General features: G+C 44.3%; 1 protein-coding gene across 1 annotated transcript in view; it reads right to left on the bottom strand.

The window, feature by feature from the left end:
* The window catches only part of TLL1 (tolloid like 1), a 363,446-nt gene that overhangs the window by 31,574 nt on the left and 305,247 nt on the right, over positions 1 to 26,625 (bottom strand). Inside the window, exon 16 of the mRNA XM_078677025.1 lies at positions 25,225 to 25,405. Within this exon, the coding sequence (XP_078533151.1) occupies positions 25,225 to 25,405 (181 nt within the window). The remainder of the gene's footprint in view (positions 1 to 25,224; positions 25,406 to 26,625) is intronic.

The following is a 26,625-nucleotide window of genomic DNA, read 5'->3' as shown; positions in this document are numbered from 1 at the left end:
TGCTTAATTGTTGGATTACATGAACTTAAATAGCAACAAATCAATGGCACGCATCCTTTTAAGTTCCAGTGCTCAACGGTTAGGGTATCACTTCCTGCTCTGTGGGCAATACTGCAGACAATGTGGAAACTGATTGAAACAGGAAATTAGCACAGTTCTTTATTGACATTTCTCTTAAACAAGCACCAGGCAAGCAAACAAGCAATTTGAGCAAAAAGGAAGGTGAAATGTAACGGTCTGAAAAGCTGACTTAACATTTAACCCTTAACAAAAACGAATTATAAAAGCAATCTTGTGTTCCGTTTGCAAGACTGCCTGAAATAATAAACTTTTGTTTAAACGAGGGTGTTATTATTCGGCACAATTATCTTTTAATAGAGTGGGATGATAACAGAAATGGTTTTGTAGAAGAACTTTAGGAATTACAGTCAAGATCGCAGTAATTTTCCCTCGACCAAAGAATAATGGAACATAGTTAAGCTAAGCAGTAATAAGTACACCTTTGTTAATTAGGAGATAACCAGCAATGTGCACTGAGTGTGAATGGAAATAAATGTCTTTGCATCTTAAAAATGCTGATAAAAAAAAATAACTGCTTGTGTTTCCTGGTTATAAATGGGTCTGTTAGTGCCTCCGTTTGCAGCAGGCATATCCACATACCCGCACACAGATGCTCGCCTGTCCTCTACACAGACTCACAGTCACAGCGCACCATGAAGTTGAAATGGCCATATAAGGGTCTACACTGAAAATGTATAACCTATGACTAATATTTACCCATTTGCAGGCCAACTGTTTAGAGGGTGCTGGGAAGATTTATTTTATATATTTTCTTTGAAGAATCTTTTGAGTAATTTGGGGAGCTGTAAAATGTGGGAGCAAAAGCGAGAAAAAAAAAGAGATAAATACCTAAGACGCAAGCCTTAGCCAGCCTAGGACTTCAGCCACGATGTGTATGCAAGAAAGCTATCCGGGTTTTATTAGGATAGTCTGTGGTAGAAAAGTGTAGGTAGCACTACCTTTGTCAGGGACTTGCATCATTGTGTTCATATTACCGACACATCAGCCACCCAATCAAGGCTGAAGGAAACAATTAGAATTTTGAATGCCTCATTTTAAGGCTGGGATGTGGCTTTTCTCAGTAAATATATCAGAAAAGCAGAGTTGTGTATTGAACGTTCATTTTGAGGATGTTGAGCAAGAAAACAGACTATTTCCGACAATGGCTGAAACATGTGCTGCTCTACAAAAAGACCCCCACACTGCTGCACCGTGACAATGTGGAGCTGTTTCACAAGCAAGGACGGTTGTTACAATACTTTTGGCACATCTGATTTTCAGAGCATGTTTTCTTCTCAAAGCTGCCTAAATACACATGCAACAGAGAACAGATGTATGTAGGGAGTTTAATGCAAGCCTAAACAGAATATGGATATCAGCTACATACAGTAATCTTAAAAGAAAGGGAAAAAATCTTGAAAAATGCATTCTATAATTGAGAAACTGGTAAACAATATGACTAAACGAGCTTTGACTGGATGGGAAAGTGTGGAGATACATGACAAAATATTGGTACCATAAATGTCGGGCCTGTGTATCTTATTCAGATGACTCAGGGGAATTATTCATATTACTTGGTTGTTTGGATTTTGGCAAAAGTGGCACGCTATCCTGCATATTTATATTGAGAAAATTAAACGAAGCTGCTGGGGATCTGACTTGTAATACAGCTAATTACCCAAAGGGCATTGTGCTTCATATTACTACTACATAAGATGGCAAATGACTCAGTGTGTTTTGCACTTACTGATAATATCTGGCGTGACTTGTGGGTCACAGTTTTTAGTCCCAGCAGGAACAGCGGCTCTCTTTTTCATTCTTGCTAGGTGAATACACATATTTATTTAAAACTGAGTAATGGTAAACCCTGTAATATACAGAAACGTGTGTACTAAGTTCTATATAGTAAGTAAGGCACTGTTATCACCCTCTAATCAGCTATATTTACTTTTCTTTTTCCAGGTGAATGCTGACATCAGAAAATGAATATATTAAGAAAATTATGTTACTGCTCACTGGTAATAGTTTATTACAGGCTAGGAGTGAAGTCCCGTTGACACTAACCCATCAAGCATTAGTAAATTCACTCATACCAGGGGATAGCCCTGCCAGCTGGCAGTGATGAATGATCCAGTGAGAGTAGGCAGGCATTCTCGTTGGCCACTACCTGGATACATGACCACTGCTTTCCATGAACGGTAAATGCATAAAGCCCAACAAAGCAGCTGCACTCAATGTAAAGGCTGTGTCCACGCCTGAAGAACATGGTAAGCATTTCCATTCATTTCCGAGAAACAGGGACAGTCTGCATCCACTTTTGCTTGCCTATCTGACAGCTCCACAAAAATATTGAAGTTCACAAGTAAGCCCATGGGACAGCCGAGAGGGGATTGCTGGTCTCCTGGACAGGTCTGCAGAATTATCATTCGGGTTTCATACGGTGTTAACAATTTATATCAGTTCAGAAATCCGCTGTACATACATTCTGTATTGTTCTTTGCGGTATAGGTCCTTTAGACTTGCTTTTAAAAAGAGAAAAACAAAACTACGAGTTCCAAAATATAAAGTAAAAATCAGGACTGGATGACTTTTTCATGCTTGACTTGATGCACACTGTGGACAGTGAGAAGACACATTTACCACATGGTCATGTAACTATAACTGTACATTACAAGGGATGGCTGAATTCACAGCGGACGTCCGTGAACTTATAGAGTTGCCCAGCTTGTGGCATCATGCCTCAGTTTTGTGACAGACTGTCTTGGGCTCGTGAAAACCTTATAATGTAACGTTGGGGGTATAACATCAGAGATAAATAATACAAAATATTTTTATATAAAATAGGGTGAGTAATAAATAGTGGTGGGTTAAAAGACTATCTTGATCCTGTGAGGGGAAAATATATATATATTTTGTAAAACAGTAGACATTAATTCAAAGTTGTTATTTATGACCATGTTAACTGGACTTCTTCCTGTAGGTAACAACATCAGCCATGATGAGTCAAATGATACAATTCATTAAAAGAAAACGGATTTAGATTTATTTCAGACAACCCTTAATGATGCTTTGGCAGGCTGCAAAACTCTACCTAGAAGGATGTTGGGGGAATTCTTGAACACCAGAGCATCTGTGATATTTACTGTTGATTCTTAGTCTATTAGAGAGGCTGAAAGGATTTAACCCCTTAAGAAATGCATAAAGACCAGAATGTTGGCTTTATAAGTTCTTCTGTAGCGTTATTATCTTTTCTTTTACCTTCTGAATCTATGATTCAAAAAAGTAGGATTGTTAATTATGTACTTCAATTATTGGAACTCTGGTGTTTAGTCATTGAAACAATAGATTTCCAGTTTAATACAGGAATGGCATAGCACGTTTGAGTCTGTGTTCTTTCTGTCTTATGAATAAAACCTCATCTTGTCTATTATATATGGGAAGAATCTAAATTCATAAAAATCAATCCTGAAGAAATCCCATGTTGCTACGGTGTGATCTCTGATGAACTGCCAAAAACGCACATGAACAAGGTATTGAATCCCAGTAGCATGGGTATAAAGGGATTTTTAAAAGCCCTAAAAACTCCCCACAGTTCCTACAATGGAGCAAAATTAAAGTAAAATTTAAAAATCAGTGCACAAAAAATCTACAAAAATAGCCATAGCAAAACTGCACTGTAAAAGCATTTCTTCTAAATTATCAAGCAGTCTTTAAACTATTTTAAATAGGGAAAGAGGAACAGGACATGGGGTACAGCTGGGTGAATAATATCTCAAAGGAATGTAATGCCAGAAAGAACAGGGACATAAGGATAGTTGTAGCTAATCAGTGGTAAATAAGTGGGGAATTTTTTGTTTAAATGTCAAAAAAGGCAAGGCCATTAGTTAGGTGTGGGAGGAATGTGGAAGTGGGAACGAGAAACATATTAGCCAATCAAGTCAGTGGAAGTGCAGTGTATTTAAAAGGGGAGTATGCTTGGGCTAATGGAAAATGGGGGTCTAACTTTTAAAAATTCTAAAGAAATCAAAGAGGTTTTAGTAAAATGTAAGTGGCCAAAGTTTCCTTAGGTTGTAAAAAAAATTGTGTAATGAATCTTTTCTTTGAAAGGTTTTTCTACTTGATTTTTCTGAGGTTGGTAGGGTTCCAGTTACTTTGTGAATCCAAATTCTTTATACTGTGACATGTTGGAGTAAATTGAATATGGGATGAAGTGTAAATCTTTGTAAGATAGGTTGATGTATGCAGACAATAACTTAATTTCCCACATGTGAATTCACTGTGTCCCTCCTCACTCTGCATTCAGTTCATAAAGGTAACAAAGAACTTCAGGGCAATGTATTTTCCAGTACCTTAAGAAAGAAAGGTTTTTCCAATGTTGGACTTTTGACCCAAACCCTAAGCTGATTGTTGTACAGTAATCACACTACTTTGCCTCCTAATCCACGTTCTTATTGAATCTATATACATATTTCTCACTTTCCAGTCACGGAGAAAGCGGAAAAGGAAAAGAATTGCAAAAAATATGGTTACACACAGAAAAGCAACAATTATTTGTTGTATTAGTTAAGGAAACAAATGCTTTGTGGAGCACGGACAAAAACATTTGTTTTGTGACCAGACAGAACCCAGTCTCCCAGTTTTGAATGGATACTTTTTCAAGAGAGCAGAGTAAGGAAAGATCCATTGCCAAACCCAGGGGGTTAGAACTTTAGCCAAAGGGAAGACACGTGGTCATACCTCTGAGACCCTCAGAGGGCACCAGTCTGTCATTAATACGTACTCGACCAGGGACGCCACCCTGCCTCAAGTCCTTGCAAGATTCAAAAACAAAAATTTTCTCTTTGCAGGCCGCCTTCTTGTCTGTGGAAGAAAAGGCACCAGGGTGGCACCAGAGATGAGTGTGCACTTGAACAAGAATGAGGAAGGGTACAAATCAGCTTCAAACACTTCATTACCAATAAACAGCAATTTACAGGAACATATTATATTGTACGTCGCTTTCCAGCCATCTTGAATTAAACTAAAAAATAAGAGGATTAACAAGAACATTTGTTCGTACTGTAGTGTGTTGCTGGCTGAAGGTGGCCTTCTAATCAGTACGCTCAGTCATCAAGACCACGCGAGGTAGAGTAATGTTTTTTTCCAAAACAAAACCAACATAACCTCTCACAGGAGTAGAGCTAGGCATTAAACTATTATCAAATAAATTAACACTTTGTACATACCACAATGCACTGAAGATGCATTTTTCCTGGTAGCTTTTTATTTCAGCACAAAAGTTAAACATTAGTGAGACAGAATAATATGTGTAGAATAAAACTCAGTCACCTACAGTAATAGCAAAAAATAATAAATACAAAATAAAAATAGAGCTGTCAAACATCACTTCTGGGTGAATTGAAGAATGTAGATTTATTTTAAAATAGGGACCATGCTTTTACTCTGGACTGAAAAGCAAAAGGGACTAACAACAAATACATCCTTAAAATAATGATCACAGAGGAACACATCTGCTTTTGCTTTAGATCCCTTATTTCTTCAGAGGAGAAATTAGGGCAGTCTGCTTCCAGAAGTTTAACTCACACAGATACCACCCCAGAGACAGCGCCAAATGAGAGACAGGGCTCCTGTGGTGCTTCATCTGAGCACAGACCTATGTTCGCCACATGCAATGTGAACACAACGCAAACTAACAGTAGTGAACTTCAGGAGGACGTTTTAGAAAACTATGGGGGCACCATGGGGATATACGGACCTCCAACGTTCGGCTTTGTACGGCTTATATTCATCATCAACAGATACACTTAAATTATGTAGTTTAACGTAAATAAATAATTTCGAAAAGAGCAGTACGTCAAAGTACATATAATGTAGAGAACTTTCAAGATCATGTATCCTCTATGTAGTTTGGTGTAAAAGACAAATTTGCTCTGGTATCGAATTTTTTGATCTACACACGTTCTGTTACCGGAGAAAAGCTAATCATAAATGAGCTAATTTAACTGACTTGCAAAACTGCAGTGCAGGACATCACTACTAAAAAACACTGACTTTGATGCACATAAACAAATGAGATCGGTTTTGATTTCTAAAGAATATTCCTCACACAAAGTATGATTGTATGTTCGGAAAAAGAGATAGGTGTATCCAATTCGGACGATCCCATTCCCGAAACAAGGTCGTGATTTGAGGACATTTGATTCTGATCTGGTGTGCAATTGTGGCATTAACGGTGGCATCATAAGGCAGCTTCCTGTAGTGGGTATATTGTAGACAAACTCTGCTTTGGAATCTCCCACCCAAGTGCAAATGTGTTCCCCACAAATCCAACTAACACACCGCAGCATGTTTTTTTCCTACTGTCTCCTTTATTGAGGCCCATTCCTTGTTCAAGTCTACCGAAAGTAACCAAAAGAGGCATCCCCCATAATTCTAAGAGCTACCTGGCAAAAATCGCTCCATACATAAAAGAAAAAACGGGAATGCAAATTCCACATCTCAGAAAGCAGAAACTGATGAAACATGTTTTCCCATATGTGTTTCCAGAAGTCAAACTTGCCTTTCCTAGACCTGACACTACTCCCTCCATATCATATGAAGTAGGGAAGAGTTCAGAATATTACATTAGAAGCTTTATGAGACCATGTTGAGATGTTTTGTGAAACAAAAAATCTCAACATGGTCTTATAAAGCTTCTCGAGGAAATGTGCATTAGTATTACCAAGGAGTCAATGGCACATTGTCACTGCAGTCATGGCAAGATACAGATGTATTCCAATATGTTTTATGGGTCTTGCAAAGCAACTGGGTCATATGTAATTATATACATCTGACTGCTTCTGTATGTTCTTGTGCTTGTTTACAGCACATTTGATTTTCTTATAAGAACCGCTCCAATTTTATTTTAGGAGTACTAGCTGCACTTCAATGCATACACATATGGAATTACACATCTCTTAAAAAAAAAAACTCTCAACCGCACTCTAGGCACGCCATTACATGATTTGTTACCTTATGCTACTTCATTTTGTATATTTAGCGTTACTGTATAGGTGTTGCTAGAAGCATGTATGGCTAGATGTTGCTAGAAGCATGAACAGCTATGTATGCCTAAAATGAGAAAAGCAGAAACAATAATTTTGGGATTCAGGCAAGGTTTACATATGTTAAATAAATCTACTATGTCCTGCTAGGGTTTACTAGGTATATACTCCCAAGACTTGTACTTACTAGTCTCAACTGACAAAGTGGCTTTTGTTGAGTATTGTGCACTAGATAGTGTTTATATTAAGATAACACCTTTAATGCTGGTGAACCTGGAAATTATTTATTGGAAATACATGTCCCACTGCAACCTAAAACGTTTATCCTTTAATCCAAATAAATGCTTATATACACAGGGATATGCTGTACATTTATGTATGAGTCTTTTGAAGATAAGATAGTTATCCGTAGATCTTATGTTTGGGGGTAAAGAGTTCCATAGTTTGGGTGCTTCAACAGAGAAGGATGTGCCACCTATGTTTTTTTTTGTATGGTGGGATTTTGAAGCGAGTTGCCAAACTAAAGCACAGGTTCCTTTGTCCAATGTATTTGGTGATTTTATTCCGGATGAAGATTGTATCGCTTTGTGGGTGACAGAAAGCAGCTTGAATGTGGATCTTCTGGCACCCAGTAGCCAACCAACCTTCAAGGCAGGGGAGATGTGGGCTTCTGGCTTTATATGTAGGAGTAGTCTGGCAACAGTGTTCTGAATCAGTTGTAGTCTTTTCATAGTTGTTAAAGAAGATCCATAGTAGAGGCTATAGCGTAATCAAGTTTAGACAGTACAAGAGAGATAGAAGCCTGTACCTTGTGTGGAAAACCAAATTGGGCGAAGATGAGTCGCAGAGTTTTTAAAGTAAAGAAGCTAGATCTTGCTAGTTTGCCCACTTGGGCATTCATTAATAGCATGGAGTCCATGGTAATTCCTAGGTTTGTTACCTACTTAGTGTATGAAAGTGCCTCTTTTGACATTGTTAGCCCCCCAATTTTTGTCTGGAAAATTATGTGGTTTAAATTGTAAGTGCACAGAGTCCCTGCCAACCAGATCCCCTGTGCCAGTGCTCCTTCCCTAAAACTGTACTATGATTGGTAGTTAAGACCCCCCTGTAAGTCACTAGTAAATGGTATCCTGGTACCTAGGACATTGGGACTGAGAAGGGTCCCCAAGGGACACTGCCACTGCAGCTTGCATGCTTTGATGCAGTGAAAAACAACAAAGTCGACTTGGCACACTGCCCAAGGTATACCCCTCTAGCAGGCCTTACACGCACTAAGACAGGGTGCACTAAATCTCAGGTGTGGGCATCTCTGCATGAACAGATATGCCCCTAGAATATTTAAGTCTATTCTTTAAATTTGTAAGTGCCAGGGAAGCCATAAAGAGCACATGGGCTGGAAACTCGACAACTGAGTTCCCCAGCACCATGATGGCTTCCCTGAACATAGGAGTGTTTAGTACCAAACCACTCCTCTAAATAAACCCACACTGTCGTCAGTGTTAGACTTATTAAAACATGTACTCAGAGGGCACCACAGAGGTGCCCCCTGAAAAGTTACCAACCCTGGTGTGGCCTCTGACTGGCTTTAGGCAGCCTGCCACCACCATACATGTTTCTAGACTCTTGGGTTGAGCGTCTCTGCTCTCTTGAGGCCAGAAACAAAGAATATTCTGGGGGAGATGTCACACCTCCTCCCCCAGGTTGGGCACAGTGCTCGACAGGGAGGCTTCAAAGGCCTGCCGCCTTTGCAATGCAACCCCAGCCTCTGCTGCTAGCAGCAGATGGCCTCCCCCGGTTCAAACCCCCTCTTTTGGTGGAAGAACAGATGGGAAAACTTAAGTAGCATAGGAGGTGTACCCGCCTTCACCATCTACACCTCTCAGGTGCTGGATGCGGAGAAAAGTACTCTTTTCAGTGACGACCATCTTGAAGATGGTGGGGCTTATCCAGTCAAGGCTAGGGCTATGCCCCCTCCCACAGAAGGGTGGCATAGAAGTGGGTGTAGGCACCCAGATAAGGAACCCATTGGTCCCTACCTTTTACTCTCCTGTACCGCCCCTAAATCTAGTATTTAGGTGGCTCCTCTAGACGCTAAAACGAGATGTACAGTGACCTAATGAGTCCGGACACAGAAGAGCCACAGCAGCACAAGAGAAGGACCAGTGACTGCCTTCATGCCAACCCTGCAGGCCTGTCTGCTGCCTTTCACCTCTGCTACAAAAAGACAACTTGTCTTGCAAACCCAGCGGCTTCCAAAGCCCTGGGAGGATTCCCTTCCTTCTATAACGTCTCTAAATCTCCTGAGGAAAGCGGACTTGTCCAGATAAAACTATATACAAAGAAAAGAACTCTGCCCTGAGGAACCACAAACTTACCTCCGGATCCACCTCTGCACCTGACGCCCACAGCCGGAGTCCAAGTGGCCCACCAGTCCTTTGAAGGTTCCTCAGCACTTCTGAACACGAGTCCACCTTGGGTTGAACCATGCCGGACTCCACCTCAACGCCTGTAGCCTCAACTCAAGGTCCCCCCCTGACTGTGACGTGCCCGTTAAACTGTTTTCTGACACTTAAGAACACCCCTGCACCGAAAGCCCCTGGGGCTTGTGGATCCTGATCAATGGTGTCCCTACATACCCTAGCATCTCTACTTACCTAGGCAACTCTGGGGCTTTTTCGTCCGGCCTCCTGGCCTGAGCCTGCAGCCTTTCTTCAACCTCGATCTCCTCCATTGAATTGCATTGGGCGCTGTGTTAGCACTCTGCACTCAGTCTCCCCTGTGCTGCTGAGGGTGTTAGTTTGGTGCTGCCTTGAGCCCCCCCCCCTGTACTCAATTTAACTCCTGACACTGCTTCGCTCACCTGTGAGCAGCACATCTTCGAGTACCCCCAGTCTCCATTGGTTAACATTGGGTACTGATCTTGAATCTGACCTCTGCACCCGTCGCCCCAGTGCTGCTGGTGGTGTAGTTTTGGTGGCAATCCGAACCTTTGCCTGATGTTGAATCGAAACCCCAAAGACTGGAACTATAAGTCGTGTACTTTCCTGAAAAAACGCATTCTTATTTTCCTCCATAGGGTAACATTGCAAAGCTTGAAAATTGTGTCTACCTTTTACAGTATAAAGTATTTTTCATGAAAAACATACTTACTTTTTTGTGAACATCTTGATCTTAACATTATTCTTGAAAGAAGCTTATTTTCCTAAAATTGGTGTGGATCTCCTTTTTGAGACGTGGGTCATTTATTAGTCACTGTGTGCATAACAAATGTCTTACACTATTGAGAGATTTAGTTTCCCTCCCAGTTTCAAGCCCCTTCTCTATGACATGGGTAGATGCTTAATCAAAGACATAGTTCGCCTTCGTCCATTACTGTTTTGGGTGCGCCTGAGAAGGACATCCGAACTGGCAAACTATGCAGCAGTGCTTGATGAACTTATCAATCTGAACAGCTGCAAGAAGATCATGTGGCTGAGCAAATTGAGACAGTTGGTCATAAACCTGGGGATGGGCGAATCTTGGACGACCCAATCCCCCTCACCCAAACAAATTGTCAAGAAAATGTATTGGGAGTAGGTGCAGGCTGAGGAATTACACGGTTCCAAGTGGGGGACTCTAACTGATCAATTTCTTGAGCATAAGCCTGTTAGGAAGCTCGAACCTTTCTTAGACTTTATCCAAAATCCTAGAGATATAGCGCTCTTTTTAAAGTTGAGGTACGGGACACTACCACTAAATGTATTTACTGAGAGTTGGAAAGCGTCACGGTACCATCAAGCTACCTGTCCATGTTGTCCATGCCCTAGAGAGTCCTTACCGCATTTTTTGTTTGCCTGCAAAGCTTATAAGGGGGCTAGAAGAAGATGGCTGAAACCGTTATGTAAAGAGTTGGGTTTCAGACAACATAGTATGGCCTTACGCATCCTCACAACAGACATAACATCTCTGACCATCATATTTGGGGTTGCAAAGTACCTGGGAAAAGCCTGGCAGATACGTACAAAGCTGATAAAGAATAATTCGATTGAGACAATTGCAGTCCAATCAGATTAATTGTACTTGATCATATTGCCATAGCACTTTAGGCCCTTTTTTAATTGTATATAATCCTTTGTATTGTATTTATGGGCTGTAACGAATAGTTTTCTTACCTGTCGGTGTAGTTTTGCAGCTTGAAGATCTTTCTGGATTCACTATGCTGTGCATTATTCCGCGGTCTTGTGGTTGGGTCCGGATTCGTAGTCTTTTCTTTGTTTTTTTTTTTTTTTTTCTTTGCCCAGGTGGGCGTCGGCGTCACACCCCCTTTGGGTGTATTTCCGGTGACGTCGGCATGCTTCCTGCGGAAGCTCCCACTCTTGGGCGCCATCTTCGGGTTCTTTTTTTCCGTGTTTCTTTCGTTTCCGAAGTAATGGCAATGTTCATCTTAGTTTGTATTTACCGCTTTGTACTTTCAAAGTCTATTCTTTAGTTAACCACCTCTTCTCTCTCCAGCCTCATCTTTCTGGCGGAGGTGGGTGGGTTCGCTAGTGAATCCAGAAAGATCTTCAAGCTGCAAAACTACACCGACAGGTAAGAAAACTATTCGTTTTGCAGCGTGAATCTTTCTGGATTCACTATGCTGTGCATAGATTTTGTAGCGGTTTCTCATCTCTGTGGCGGCTGGGTGGAAGATGAGCGTTGGGTGTTGAATATGTGCCGTAGCACCTTCTGTCCCACTTGAGCTTCCTTGTTCATTTGTATGTCCACACAGTAGTGCTTCGTGAACGTGTGCACCGAAGCCCATGTTGCCGCCAGGCATATGTCCTCTATGGGTGTGTTAGCCAGGAAGGCTATTGTAGCGCCCTTCTCCCTGGTGGAGTGGGCACGCGTCCCCTCAGCCAGTTCCTGTCCTGCCCGTTTGTGGCAGAGTTGGATTGTTTGTGCGATCCATCGTGCAATGGTCCTTTTGGTTACTGCTTTGCCCATGAAGCTGTTTGCGAAGGACACAAAAAACTGTTTCGTTTTCCTGTGCCCCTTTGTCCTTTCAATGTAGTGCATGACTGCCCTTCTGGCGTCCAGGGTGTGCAGAGCTCTCTCTGCGCTGGTTGTGGGTTTTTGGAAAAAAACTCGGTATCTGTATCGACTGGTTCATGTGAAAATTGGATACCACCTTCGGCATGAAGTGTGGGTCAGTCCTCATCACAACTCTATCGTTGTGTATTTGTATGTATGGTTCTTGTAGCGTCAGCGCTTGAAGCTCGCTTACTCTGCGTAAGGACGTTATCGCAACCAGGAAGGCTGTTTTCATAGTTAGCATCTTTAGGGAGGCCTTGTGAAGTGGTTCAAAGGGCTCTTTCATGAGTTCCGTTAGGACTGTGTTCAAGTTCCATGCAGGTGGCGGCACCCGCTTGGGTGGTGCGATCCTTTTCGCTCCTTCTAGGAATCTCTTCACCACCTGTGATGTGAAGAAGCTCCTGCACGTTTCTCCCCTTGTGTAGGCTACTATCGCTGCCAAGTGAACTCTTAACGAGGATGAGCTAAGGTTCTTCTCCAGTAAGTGCGTCAGGTACCTTAGCACTGTGGAGTCCCTCTTCATCTTATTGTGGAGTCTTTCCTGTCTGCACCATATTGTGAATCTTTTCCATTTCGCAACGTAGCACTTTCGAGTGCTGGGCCTTCGTGCCTCCCGAAGTACCCTCAGGGTGCTTTCTGGTAGTCTCAAATGTGCGAACTCTATGTCCTCAGGAGCCACGCTACTAGGCTCATGCTCTCTGGCTCTGGATGCAGTACCTCTCCTTTCTGCATGGACAGTAGATCTTTCCTCCTGCTGAATCTGTGGGGTGCACACTGTGTCATCTCCATGATCTGCGAGTACCAGGTCTGCCTCGCCCACTGCGGTGCGACCAGTATCAGTGTCATGTTGCTCGCTCTGCATTTGCTCAGTACTCTGTGCATCAGTGGTATCGGGGGAAAGGCGTAGGCAAATGTCCTTGACCAATCTATCCATAGGGCATTCCCCAGTGTCCCCTCCTCGGGCTGCCTGGATGCGAAGTTTTGGCATTTTGCATTCTGGCGTGTGGCAAACAGGTCCACCGATGGTGTCCCCCACCTGTCGAACAGGTATCTTGTCTCCTGAGCATTGAGCTCCCACTCGTGGGATGCCGATGTCTGCCTGCTGAGCCAATCGGCTTGTATGTTGTCCTTCCCTGGTAGGTGTATGGCTAGCAGGTCTATCTTGAGAGGGATGGCCCATCTCCATATCTCCTGCGCCAGCGTTGAAAGCGGTGCGGACTGTGTGCCCCCCTGCTTGTTGATGTAGAACATCGCAGTGGTGTTGTCTGTTTGTATCAATACCTTGTGCTTGTACAGTCTTGTTTGAAAGGCCTTCAGTGCAAGGAAGATTGTCTTCAATTCTAAGTAATTGATGTGCTTTGTGGCATCCGTCGGTGTCCACAGTCCCCTCACCTTGAGCTCCTCCATGTGAGCGCCCCATCCCTTCAGGGATGCGTCTGTGGTGATGGTCACTGTTGGCGTTGGGGGCGTTAGAGGCTTTCCCCTTGCTATGTTCTCCATGGTCCACCATGTCATCTCCTTCTGCACTGCGTGCGTTACAACCACTAGATCCTCCCAACTGCCTGTAGCTTGTGACCATTGCTCCTGTAGCCATTCTTGAATGGGTCTCATGTGGAGTCGTACATTCGGTACCAGGTGGATGCATGATGCCATCATCCCCATGATCTTGCTCGCCGTCCTCACTGTCCGAGCTTGTCCCTTCCGGTAGAGGCGAGTTTCCTTCACCAGCGCCCTCGCCCTCTTCTCGCTGGGGAACACCTTGCCCTGTAAGGTGTTGATCTGTGCTCCCAGGAAGATCTTCACTTGTTCCGGCTCCATTGATGATTTCTTCCAATGGATGGAGAACCCCAGGTTTATGAGCGTGCTGGTCACTGTATGTGCGTGCAGCTTGCATTTCTGGTATGAGTTTGCTTTCACCAGCCAGTCGTCCAGGTAAGGGTATACATGTATCCCCTGCCTTCTTAGGTGCGCCGCGACTGCTGCGAGGCACTTTGTGAAAACTCTTGGTGCCGATTTTAGACCGAAGGCCAGTGTCGTGAACTGGTAGTGGCTTTCTCCGACGGTGAACCTGAGCATGTGCTTGTGCTTCCTGTTCATTGGGATGTGCAGGCATGCGTCTTTGAGGTCTATAGTGACCATGAAGTCCCCGGTCTGCAACTGTGGGAGCACCTCTTGCAGGGAGGTCATTTTGAATTTTTGCGTTCTTATGAATCGGTTCACGAACCGTAAATCGAGAATGGGCCTCATTGTCTCGTCTACTTTTGGTACCAGGAAGTATGTTGAGTATACTCCTGTGTTTCTTTCTTTGAAGGGTACCCTTTCTATGGCCTGCTTCCGCAGGAGTTCTTTTGCTTCTTCCTGAAGGCACTGCAGCTGCTTGCTTGCTAGCGGCTTTCTTCTTGGTTTTCTGCTTGTTGGCCTCGCCTCCAACTCTATGCAGTATCCGAATTGGATAATGTTGAGGATCCATTTGTCTGATGTGATTCCTCTCCACTCCTGGAGGTGGAATCTTAATCTCCCTCCCACTGGTGTCCTGTGGTCGTGGGTGTCTAGTTTGTCTTGACCCATCTGTACGTGCTGCCCCCTGGGATCTTTTTTGTGGGTGGGCACACGGGTTTTTTCGAAGTCACTTGGAGGTGGGCTGCTGGCCCCCTCTTCTATTTTGTCCTCGTCCATTTCTCCCTCGAAAGGACTGGCCTCTTTGTTGGTACTGCCAGGGCTGTTTCTGATGGCCCTGCTGACCCTGCGAGTCTGCCTGGTGCGTTTGCTGGAAAGCCTGGTGTGAAGTACCTGGCTGGTTTCCACCTCTCCCGCCAGGCCTCCGTGACGGGGTGCCCCTCTTGTTCCCTCTGAACTGCAATGCTCCCATGGATCTTGCTGTTTCGTTATCCTTCTTAAGTTGGCTGAGTTGCTCATCAACTGTTTGTCCGAAAAGCGTACTGCCGTTGAACGGGGTGTTCAGGATGCTGTGTTGCACCTCCGGTTTGAAACCGGATATCCTGAGCCAGGCGTGTCTCCTTTCCGTGACGCCCATCATCATGAGCCTGCTGGCCGTGTCTGCCCCATCCAGAGCCGTCTTAAGGCAAGAATTTGCAGCATTCTTCCCCTCTTCAATTAGCTTTTCGGCTTTCTGCTTGGCATCCTGGGGCAAGTCCTTCACCAACTGTCCCAGTCCCTCCATGATTTGGTACATGTGTCTGTTCACCAGGGCGTTGGAATTAGCCATGCGCCAGTGGGTCGCGGCATTCCGTTCGATCCTTCTGCCCACCAGATCCATCCTTTTGCTCTCTTTATCCGGTGGCGGGCCCGAGGTAGTGGGTACGTTAGCCCTCCTCCTTGCTGTGGCCGTGATAATGGAGTCTGCGGAGACCGTGCCCTGAATGTAGGCCGGGTCCTTTGCGGCATGCTTGTACTTCTTCTCAGTTCTGGGAGTCACTGCCTTGCATGTTGCGGGCTCCCTGAAAGCTTCCTTCCCCTGAGCCAAGACGCTCTCGAGCATCGGGAGGAACTGGCTCCTCGTTTGTGTTGGGAGCAATGTTTCCAGAAGAAAGTCTGCTTTCTGCTTCTCTTCGTCGAGCTTGAGCTTGAAAGCTGCTGCGGCAGATTGTATCACCGCGTTGTAGGCCCCGATGTCGTCCGGCGGCGAGGGCCTCGAGGGGTAGGTGTCGACCACCTCCTCCGGGCTGTCGGTCTCGACATCGATGTAATCCACATCCTGAAGGTCATAGGGCGCCGACTCTGTGTCTGTCCTGCCCTCATCTTCCTCCCCATAGCTGTAGCTCTCGTGGGGATTCTCGTACTCCTCCTGGTCGTCGAACACCTCGACGTCCCGGTCTTGCTCGGTGACTTCGGCGACCTCCTCTTCTTCCTCCTCGACCGCCTCCAGCACTGGTGGCTTGGTCTTCTGAGGGATCGTGAAGGCCTTCATCCTTGCGTCAAAATCTTTTTTCCGCTGCATGAAGTTCTCCATTTCTGCCTCGAGGCGCCTTCTTTTCTTTTCCATCTCGGCCGCGTGTTCCGCGTCGGATGGTTCCGCCGGTCTCTTCGACGGATGGCTCGTCGCCGTGCCTCTCGGAGTCGAAGTTTTCGACGTCGAACCGGATATCGGGTCTCTGGTCGTCGTCGACAGTTTCGGGTCTTTCTCCCTCGTCGATCGATCCTTTTCGGGGACGATTTTCGACGTCTTCTGCTGATCAGCAGCTCTCGGCGCCGGGGACTCCTTCTCTGAGGATCCGCTGGGCCTGGGAGTAGTCGCGGACGCCGCCTTTTTTGGCGTCGGCGCTTTCGGGGTCTTGCCCTCGATTTTTCGAGACTCAGAGTCTCTCGGGTTCTTGGGGGCCGAAGAGTCTCCTACCTTGTCAGAAGTCTTCGTGTAATCGGTCTCTACGACCGTGTAGCAGTCGTCTTCGGCGGCAGCGTTGTCTTCTTCCTCGGAGGACATCCCCAGCTCGTAGAGCGACGGGGTCGGGGCCTTCCCCTGCAGGGTGGCGTGTGCTACCCTCTGCCTCTCTCTCACACGAAGGGTCTTCGGGGTGAAGGCGGAACAGGCGTTGCAGTCTCCGCTTTCGTGGTCCACCGGTAGGCAAAGGTTGCATACCGGGTGCTGGTCTTTCTGCGCGTACTTGTGGTGGCAGTTCCGGCAGAACTTGAACGGCGTGTTGTCCATCCTCGAGCGTCCAGGGCCTCTCTGGTCGCGTGTTCGTCGACGTTCGTCGAAGATCTGGATGGAAAACGCCTTATCTTTGCTTGTCTTTCGTCGGTGAAGTCCCCTGGAGTCTTCAGATGACTTCTCCTCGTCTTTTCTGTATTTTCTTTCTTCTTTCTCCAAAAATGTCTGGAGCCCAAACGGGAACGATCCAGACCCGACCGCGGAAAAAAAGAATCTGAAGATGGCGCCCAAGAGTGGGAGCTTCCGCAGGAAGCATGCCGACGTCACCGGAAATACACCCAAAGGGGGTGTGACGCCGACGCCCACCTGGGCAAAGAAAAAAAAAAAAAAAAAACAAAGAAAAGACTACGAATCCGGACCCAACCACAAGACCGCGGAATAATGCACAGCATAGTGAATCCAGAAAGATTCACGCTGCAAAATTTGGATATATGAATTTTATGGTTTGTTTTTATGTTTGAAAATGTACCTGCTTTTATGATAACATTTTTATCGAATAAAGTACTACTGCTACTTCTTACACTACTGTTTGTTAGGCCTAAGGCTACTTGCCCACACTACCACAAATAGAGCAATTTGGGTTTACTTTGAGCCCTAAACACTTCTGGGAGAATCTCTGGACTTTGTTCACGATATAACCACCCAGTGGTATACCATATACAGAGCACCATCCATTGTGCATCCATTCCTGGTGCATGTGTATTCTTGCATATGGTAAGAGGGGGATGCATGAAGCCATCATGCCCATCAGCTTCATGGCAGTCCTCACTGTCAGAGACTGACCCTCCTGGTAGAGGAGAGTTTGGTCCACTATTGCTGATGCTCTCTTCAGGACTGGGTATGCGCGAGCTGTCCTTGAGTCCAATGTTGCCCCCAGGAATGCTGTCACTCTCTCTGGGAGGGGTGATGAATTTTCATGGTTTATGTTAAACGCTAGATTCTGGAGCGTTCTGATGACTGTTTACATGTTCCTGGGGATTTTTTTTGTTTCAAATTTACCTTTATCAGCCAGTAGTCCAGGTATGGGTAGACATGTGAATCCTTTTTCCACAGATGTGAGGCCAATGTAGATAGGCATTCTGTGAACGCCCTTGGTGTTGATTTTTTTACAGAAGGGTAACACTCTAAATTGGTAGTGTACTCTGTCCACAAGACGTCTGAGGTATTTCTTGTGCCTGTGGTTCATTGGTATGTGAAGTTAGATGTCTTTTAGGTGTAGTGTGGCCATAAAGTCTTCCCTTTTTAGGAGTGGGATCACTTCTTGCAACATTGTCATTTTGGAATGTTCCATTCGTATAAACTTGATTAGGTACCTTAGGTTTAGGATGCGTCTCAGTGTTAAGTCTTATTTTGATATTAGGAAGTATGCTGAGTAGATGCCACTGCCTGCTTTCCTTTCTGGAATTTTTTCTATGGCCTGCTTTTTCATGAGTTCTTTGGCCTGTTTTCGCAACTGTGTTATGGCACGTTTTATGCAGAAGCCATGCTTTATGATGTTTAAGATCCTATTCTCTGAGTTTATGGACCTCCATTCCTGGAGTAATCCTCCTATTCTACCCCCCACTGGTGCTGTGTGATGGGGTTGTTGGTCGTTTGAGTAACTTGGTAGTTCCCTCGTTTCGCAAAAGGGCTGTCTCACCGGGTGCTGCCACTGCTGTTGATTCGGTTACTATGTGGCCTGCTGGTTGAAACCCTGTCGGTGTAGTTGCTGAGTTGTTGAGAAACCCGCTCTTCCTGCTGGTTTTCAGTTGAGGGCCCCTGTCCTCATGAAGAACACGCGGATAGGTAAGGCCCCTATGGTCTTGGCCATTTCATTGCCTTTCCTGATGATTTGTTGGAAGTGCCTCGCCCACAGTGGGCCCAAAGAGAGCATCCCCTATAAATGCCATGTTTATCACCATGGATAGTAATGTGGCCTTAAATCTGGAAATTCTGAGCCATGCGTTACTCCTCAGTGTGGTGCCCATGCACAGCTGTCTGCTTGGGAAAGGCACTGCAGATTTGACGCAGGAGTTGGGAATGTTTGTGCCCTCCTAGAGTACTGCTTTTGCTCTTTTCTGGAACTCCTCTGGGAGGTTGTTTCATCAGTCCTTCCATTTTCTCCCATTGCTGGTGGTCATATTTGTTAAGGACACTGTTGGAGTTAGCAATTCTCCATCGCGTCGCTGCCTACCTCTCCATCTTCCTACCCACCAGGTCCATCCTTTTGCTTTCTTTCTCTGGGTGGTGGGCCTGTAGATGTGGGTGCATTGTTCCTCTTCCTGGCTGCGTCCACAATAATTGAGTCTGCTGCTATGTTTCCCTTGATGTACTGGGGAACTTGTATAGAATGTTTGTATTTCTTCTCCACTCGAGGAAAAATTGCCCTTGCTATGGCATGCTCCTTAGAGGCTTCTTTGCCCTGGTCTATAATGCTGGAGAACATGGGCAGGAATAGGTTTGCCTTCTGAGATGGCATCAAAATTTTGAGAAGGAAGCAAGATTCCTCTCTTCTCACCCAGCTGGACCCCATATGTGTCTGACATCTTCTTTGTGAATCTGTTGAACATGGAAAGGTTGTCCGAGGGTGAAGGCATGGAAGGATAGCTGTTGATTCCTTCTTCGGGGGATTCGGCATTGAGATCCTGCCACTTGTTGTCAAACCGGCTCTGTCCCTCTTCCGTGCTTGCCTCTTTCTCCTCGTAATCAAAGAGGTTCTGCTGTTCTTACTCATGTGGTTCTGGCGTTGATGGGGTGTTGATATTTGGCACATTTTCTCCCAGATTCATTGATTCAGACGAATTTATTTGGCTTTGAAAGGTCTTGGAGTCATCAAACTCCTTCTTTCGCAGTAGGAGTGCTGCCATTTCAGACTTGAGTTGGTGTCTTTTCATTTGACCTTGAGCATGCGTTCCGCATCAGTCGTCGAGGAGGGCTTTCTCTTTGAGGCCATTGGCTTTGTATCCTTTGCCTCTCTGGCCCTTTCCTTCAATGCTTCCTTTGACCCTGCTGGTGTTGAGGCTTGTTTAGAAGGCTTGCCCCCTTGGGTTTCATTTGGTCAGGACCAGGCAGTTCTTTGTGTTTTGTGCCGACCTTCTGTCATCGGATGTTTCGACGTCGACACAGAGGTGGCCTTTGGGGTTTTTTTGCTTTTGTTACCTTCCCCCTTTCGTCGTCTCTCGATGCTTTCCTCGCTGCTTCTGGTTTTTCAATATCGACAATGCTCCCTTTGGCGTCTAACTCTTCTCCCTCTGCCAGCTCAGCTTATTCGACGTTTTCTTCATTGTCGCTGGAGTGGCCACGTTCTTTCAGGGATTTCTGAGTGACGGCCAATGGCGTAATGTGGGAGTCGTTGCTTCACTCTGGCGTTTAGAATTTATGATATGAATTCAGCATAGGAATTGTTGTCTTAGGCGTTGTGATCCATTGGAAGGCACAGGTTGCAGACCTCGTGTGGATCCTTCTGTGTGAATTTGTGGTGACAGTTTGGACAGAATTTAATAGGGGTGTTCTCTACATAACATATCTGTTTCTATCCTCTGCTTTATCTGGCCACGTGTCCTCGAATACCGGGGGCCTACTCCTGAAGGGAGTTCACCACCAGGGATACAATGTTCTTAGTGGTCTCTGGTGGTTCTCAGTGCTTTTCAGTGCCCTTTTCTCTTCTTTACTCTTCAGGTCCTTATAGTTTCTACGGTGCTCCTCTGATGTGCTTCCAGACTCAACGGTGGAAAAAAGAATCTAAAGATGTTGGCGACACACAGGAACTTCTGGGGTGCCATCTGACGTCACCCAAGATTTGGACTCACCAACAAATGATGGACCACGATGCCCACACACACCAAAAAAAGGGACAAAACATGATTCCAGAAGCAAACACTAGCTGGCGGAATAGGTGCACAGCATGTGAATTCAGAAAAGGAGTCATGCTACAACACATACGGTTTTCCCAAAAGAGTAAACTATTGCCATTGTTGTACCCCAACAGATAGCCGCTCATCACAGGTTTTTATGACAGCAACACACTTCTTAATGAACGGCCTCATTTCTTACCTAGGGATTGCTGAAATACTAGAGTTTCTACAAAATAAAAGGAGGTGAACACGTCTTTGAGTAAATCACTCTAGTTTCATACACCGTCATCTTGACCCAATTATGTTGTAGTCCAGCTATTTAGGCATCAGTGGAAGACCATGCATCTCAGATTGAACTTATCAAATGTTGTGCGTTTTAAAGAAGTGAAAAGGTTACTAATGAAAATATGGGATTGTCTGATCAAAATCCATTTCACTGTTGGGAGGCTGGAGTAAGAGCAAATCCCACATGACTGCAGGTGAAATGCAGTTTATAGATAAACGACCAGAAGGCAAAGGCATGAATGTATGCCTTTTCTTGCAGAAAGATCAGACTATACTACTGATAACATCCCTTTTCTAAATTCAGGAGCTTTAATATGTGATAAAATCGTGTTACTGAAAGGAGAATATTAATTTTAAAATAAATTGCATTAAAACATTTTTTTTAAAGCTACAGGTTAAAGGTGCATGATAAAATCAGTGCAGCACTCATTTGTCCGCAGCACTTTTCTTTACATGCAGAACTGCACAATTTTTCGTAGGAATTTACTTGACTTAAGATTTTCATTTCATATTTATTTATTTATTTAAGCTTATAAAGCGCACAGCTACCTGCAGTGGGTTTCCCGGCGCTAAGGGACAGACTGAAGAAGAATTTGTATGCAGAGTGTACCAAAAGGAAGCTATGATTTACTGTTGGAAGAGCCAAGTTTTAAGCCCTTTACGGAAGCGAAAAAGATTGGTTTCTATCTTCAGGGTCATGGGAAGAACATTCCAGAGTTTAGGACCCAGATAGGCAAAAGAGCGGCCTCCCATTTTAGCTAGCCTAAATCTGGGGATGGAGAAGTCACCGTTCCATGAAGATCGGAGGACACGATTAGGTTTATAGGCCTGAATAAGGCCCTGAAGGTATTTAGGGGCAGAACCTTGCTTAATTTTAAAAACATGGCAAAGGGCCTTGAACTTGATTCTCTCCGGGACTCTAAGCCAATGTAGGTCGAGAAGAGCAGGAGAGGCGGATATCCTCCTGGGGACGTTGCGAAGCAGCCGAGCAGCTGCGTTCTGAACAACCTGGAGTTTTTTTATGGTCGTCAGATCAGCTCCAAGATATAGAACGTTGCCGTAGTCCAGGCGGGAAACAACCAACGCCTGGACTACCGTTCTTTGTGTGGAAGGGGGCAACATCCAGAGAATTTTATGAAGCCATCTCAAGGTGGTGAAACAAATAGCGGCTACCTTTACAGCCTGCTGTCTCATCGTAAGTTTCTCATCAATGAGGAACCCGAGATTGCGAACTACAGTTACAGGCTGAGGGGTAGGTCCCATATCATTGGGCCAATGGTGGGGGCCCCAGAGCTCCTTACCCCTGCCAAGTATCACAACCTCGGTCTTTTCACCGTTAAGTTTCAAGAAGTTATTCTTCATCCACCTAGAGACACGAACCAGGCCTTCTCTCAAGACAGAGGTATCTGTGCCCTCTGTGTTAGAAAGAGAGAAGATGATCTGTGTGTCATCGGCGTAGGAGTATAAAGTGAGTCCGGCTTCCTCTATGATGGTGGCCCGGGGTCTTACATAGATGTTGAATAATAGAGGACTAATTATAGACCCCTGAGGCACGCCGTACGCCGATGGACAGATTTTAGATGAAGCAGAGGCCGAAAACACCATAATTAAGTATAAGTACACTTACAGCTTTTTTGTACTGACTCCATCCTCTCTTAGAAATAATTTTCTTCGCAGCCAGCACATAATAGTGACTTGCATATCATTCACTGTACGCTTTGTAAAGCAGACGAATATATCATATTTAAATCACTTATTGCATATGCCTATGTATGAAGTACACGTTCTTCCTGCATAATTCTTTGGTCCCATTGTTATTTCCTTACCAATTTCAGTATGAAAGTAAACTATCACTTCACATCCTGTGCTAAAACCCACTGACTTAGCTATTAAGTAAGTACACATATTGCATGTCCACTCAGCACAGGCACACAAGGCATCTTTTCAGCTGCTCCACCCAAACCCAGGCATTGTTTCGATTTAATGGGACGTCTCTTCAGATATCAGTCTGCCAAGAAAACACCCATATCACGATCAAAAAACAAAACATCTACACTTTTTATGAGGATATAAGCTTGCAAGAAATCGAAGTCGCAAACAAAAAGTGAAAAACACTTCTAAATGGTGCTTTCGTTTTTTTCATGCTCACTTTTCAGCTACAGTAATAGAACAGATGGGCCTAGGAGCTTTAAGAAGGCCGGCTCCAGGACAGTGCGACTGATGCAGCCGCTGCTGGCCCTGAACTTTGGGGGGTGGCGCCGTGCTTAGAAATAACATGGGTTTAAAAAGCTCCTGCTGCTCAATTCCTTGTGAGTCCAACAGTTTTCAGGCAACAATAAGAAAGTAAAGATAACTCTGGTGATTAATGATTGTGCTGCAAAGAGATCAGAGTTTGGTCTAGTGAAAGTTTTTCACTCCCCAAAAAGCAGCACAGAGAGTTAATATGCCTGCCCCAAACAACAAATATCAAGCAAATCACAGAATTGTATTTTTGTGGTAGATCAGGAGGTTATTGCTTTTGTCATAGAGATCCTTTTGTTACTTGCAGTAATAAGTTACAACCCTAATATAGCATAGTGAACTATGACCTAGCATCAAGAAGCTGCATTCAAACTGCATGGTATAGTTCAGAGAGTTATGTTCTTTCACGTTTCGCTATCCTTATATTGGTGACAGTGGTTCCTGTAGGTAGAGATACATTCTTATTTGTAAAGGCAACCACTGTGGTACGTTTTAAATCCTGAGTTTGTGCTTCTCCAGACTAAACACTCTGAAAATATACTGCCTAATAGTATCGGTGACTCCTGCACTTTGTAATCCTCATTGTCTTCTGCCTCATTTCCAATGGCCTTTGGTTTACATACGTATGATTCAGTGGCTCTGTATAATGTGTGTGTTACGTAACGTGCCCTTACGCCGTACACTGGTACGAGTACCACTATAAAACAAATAAAATGCATGTAAGAGAAGGGCTATGAAGAAATGAAGGGCACAGGTGGAGCGTGATAGTGAGGGAATTCGTGGAGAAGTTTATGGGGGGGGCGCAAAAAAAGATTACAAGAATGGGCGCCACTAGCACTAAAGCCGGCCCTGGCTCTACGTTAATTAAACGTAGTAGTGCCTTTCAAGCCAAGCAATTACGAATAACACCTTGGCTTTTTTCGTGAAATCATTACTTTATATTTTGTTTTTTTGTTTACATATCAAAACGTGTTTCTGGATTGAAAATAATGCTACATGCTACACCAAGTCTGCATCCTATGAATCCTAAAATGTGGGCAGAGTTCGACAGTCTTGCAGTGAAATCGTCATATCACTCACTTCCAAAAACCTGTGATACATGCAACAGGGTTCTCCTCTGTGAGACTCTATGTGCAGCCCTGTCGGCTTGGGGTGTGACGGGAAAATGTTGGTGACAACATTTTCATCAAGAGAATGTTTTAACACGCATCCTGAAGTGAATGGCATGCCACAGTTATGAACATAAACTACAATATGGTGCCAAATATCTTCAATTAAATATTTAGATTTAGACATTATAATCTGACATCATACTCATTCATCTACAGACCATAGAAATGTCTTTCCATTGAGCTAAGAAAGGGTTAACTTTCAAAATCTCCTTAGCACAATTGCTTGAAAATGAATTGTACAAGGCACTCAAACGTATGTGACCTTACAGATGCCCTTTCCACAACGTAGCAGCTAATCTGTGTGGTTCTGCCAGTGGGAATGTAATGGTCAGCAAGTATTTCTGAGCAGCGCGGCATAATGCGCTGTACTGAAAGCAGCAAAGAGAAAGTGACTGATTTCCATTCACTTGACTTTGGAGTGCGTGTCGTATTCCCTGCTTGCTGCAAGAATGCATGTAAATGAACACGCTAAATCAAAAGTATAGGCGGTGCAGTTATCTCCTTCATCAATAGAGAGCGGCAGTCTGGGCTGTCAATCAAAGTGCAGTAATGGGGGTGTTCAACAATAAGTACATGGTCGACAATTACCTATATTGTTTTTAAAAGAGTGGTTCTATTTCAAATATTAAACGAATAAAGCAAAGTAAAATACTCATGACGTATATCTAATAGTTTGGCAGCAAACACAATCCACAATTCAATTAAAGAGAGTCCACTTGCACAATGACATACCTTTTCCTGCCATAAATAGTCATTTAAAACTGCCTCAGTGAAATCTGAATGAAGCGAACATGACATAATATTAAACATGGAGACTACCCAGGAAAATAAACTAAGCAATGCTAGATTTGAGAACAGTGTGTTTGTACCTGAAAAGAAGTGTGCCCGGAAGCCTTTCTTGGAGACCGTGTTGTCAGACTTGAACTCAATTCTCATGTTGTTGTACTGTGAGGTGATCACTTCCGGTACTTCTGTACCACAGAATTTCCCGTGCAGTTTGGAGTCTGAAGAAAGACCACTACGGATCTCCACATAATCATACTTGCACACCTGAAACAGAGAAAACATTGGTTGAGAGAAAGGGTGCATGCACACTTGGTGGAACTATAAACACAGACATGCACCTGGCACACAATGCAGTGCTTCATTGAGGCAGTTTGGTTAAAAACCGAAGACAAATTAAACAGGTGTGGTTCTCTGCGAGCAGATTTTAGCAGCGTGTCTTGAGTGTGTCCACCATGGCTCACAGAGGGATGCACTTACAAGTGCGCTAATCTGTAGCTGGCCCTAGCCTAAACCTGGTCTCACCCAGGCTAAAACATGAGACCCATTACAACGGAAGCAAACTGTCTCAAAGTCCTGCCTTCTCACAACACACGGCTGCCTTAGATGAATTTGCGAGCTACACATTGCTGAATGGAGATAAGTCTGCAACATTAAGTGTGCACGTTTGGGAATTGAACGAGTTTGAACCAAAATATATCTCTCAGAAAATCTTTTACTTAAGATCAGGGCAGCAATGTGTTAGTAGTTGGTGAAATGCTTACATAGATTGGCAGTGTAGGTGAGTTCTAATGAAGGGGACTGTGTTGTGGCAGTGTGTGTGCGTACACACAATTCAAACACATATTTATAATTTCGAGCCCACTGATTGTCCCAGAATCATACAGTGTTTTCACAAATTTCAAAGTCGGGACTACAGCCCAGAGACGTTTTGAGGCATGGGCAAAACGGGCTCTGGCCCAGCCTGGCCCCCAGCCTTTCAGGGGGGACGGAGGGGGCTAAAAGAGCTAACTCTGTTCTGCAGAGGTTGCCCTGATGGCTTTGAATAATTCTTAAATAGATTGTTTTAAATACCGTTTGTTTTCGTCGAATTCTTTTTTTTATGTGGGTGATGTTTGAGAATCTATTACAGACATTCTGCAACAACCATAAAAAAGTTTCTTTAAGAGCAAAACAAAATCTCATATATGAGAAATGGGAGAGTGTCACTTAGATTATTTGCAGTAATATTAGTGTGCTGTTGCTGTGTTACAATTTTAAAAACACACGTCATTATCCCTGAATATTTTATGTAAACACATTTAGAATTTGGACAGGGTTCCTATCTTTGTCAGTGACCGGGCTAAAAAGCGCACGAAAAAGCTGAAATTGGATCATAAATTCAAAGCTGTTATAAAGAGGGCCCCCAAAATACATTTGGTCCTTGGGCCCCAAAATCCTTAAGATGTCCCTGCTGCAGCCCAGCCATCCAGGTTTCAAGGTCATCA

Source organism: Lissotriton helveticus, chromosome 2_1 (genome assembly GCF_964261635.1).
Source record: "Lissotriton helveticus chromosome 2_1, aLisHel1.1, whole genome shotgun sequence".
Taxonomy (NCBI): domain Eukaryota; kingdom Metazoa; phylum Chordata; class Amphibia; order Caudata; family Salamandridae; genus Lissotriton; species Lissotriton helveticus.
This window is presented reverse-complemented; position numbering and strand designations above follow the sequence as displayed.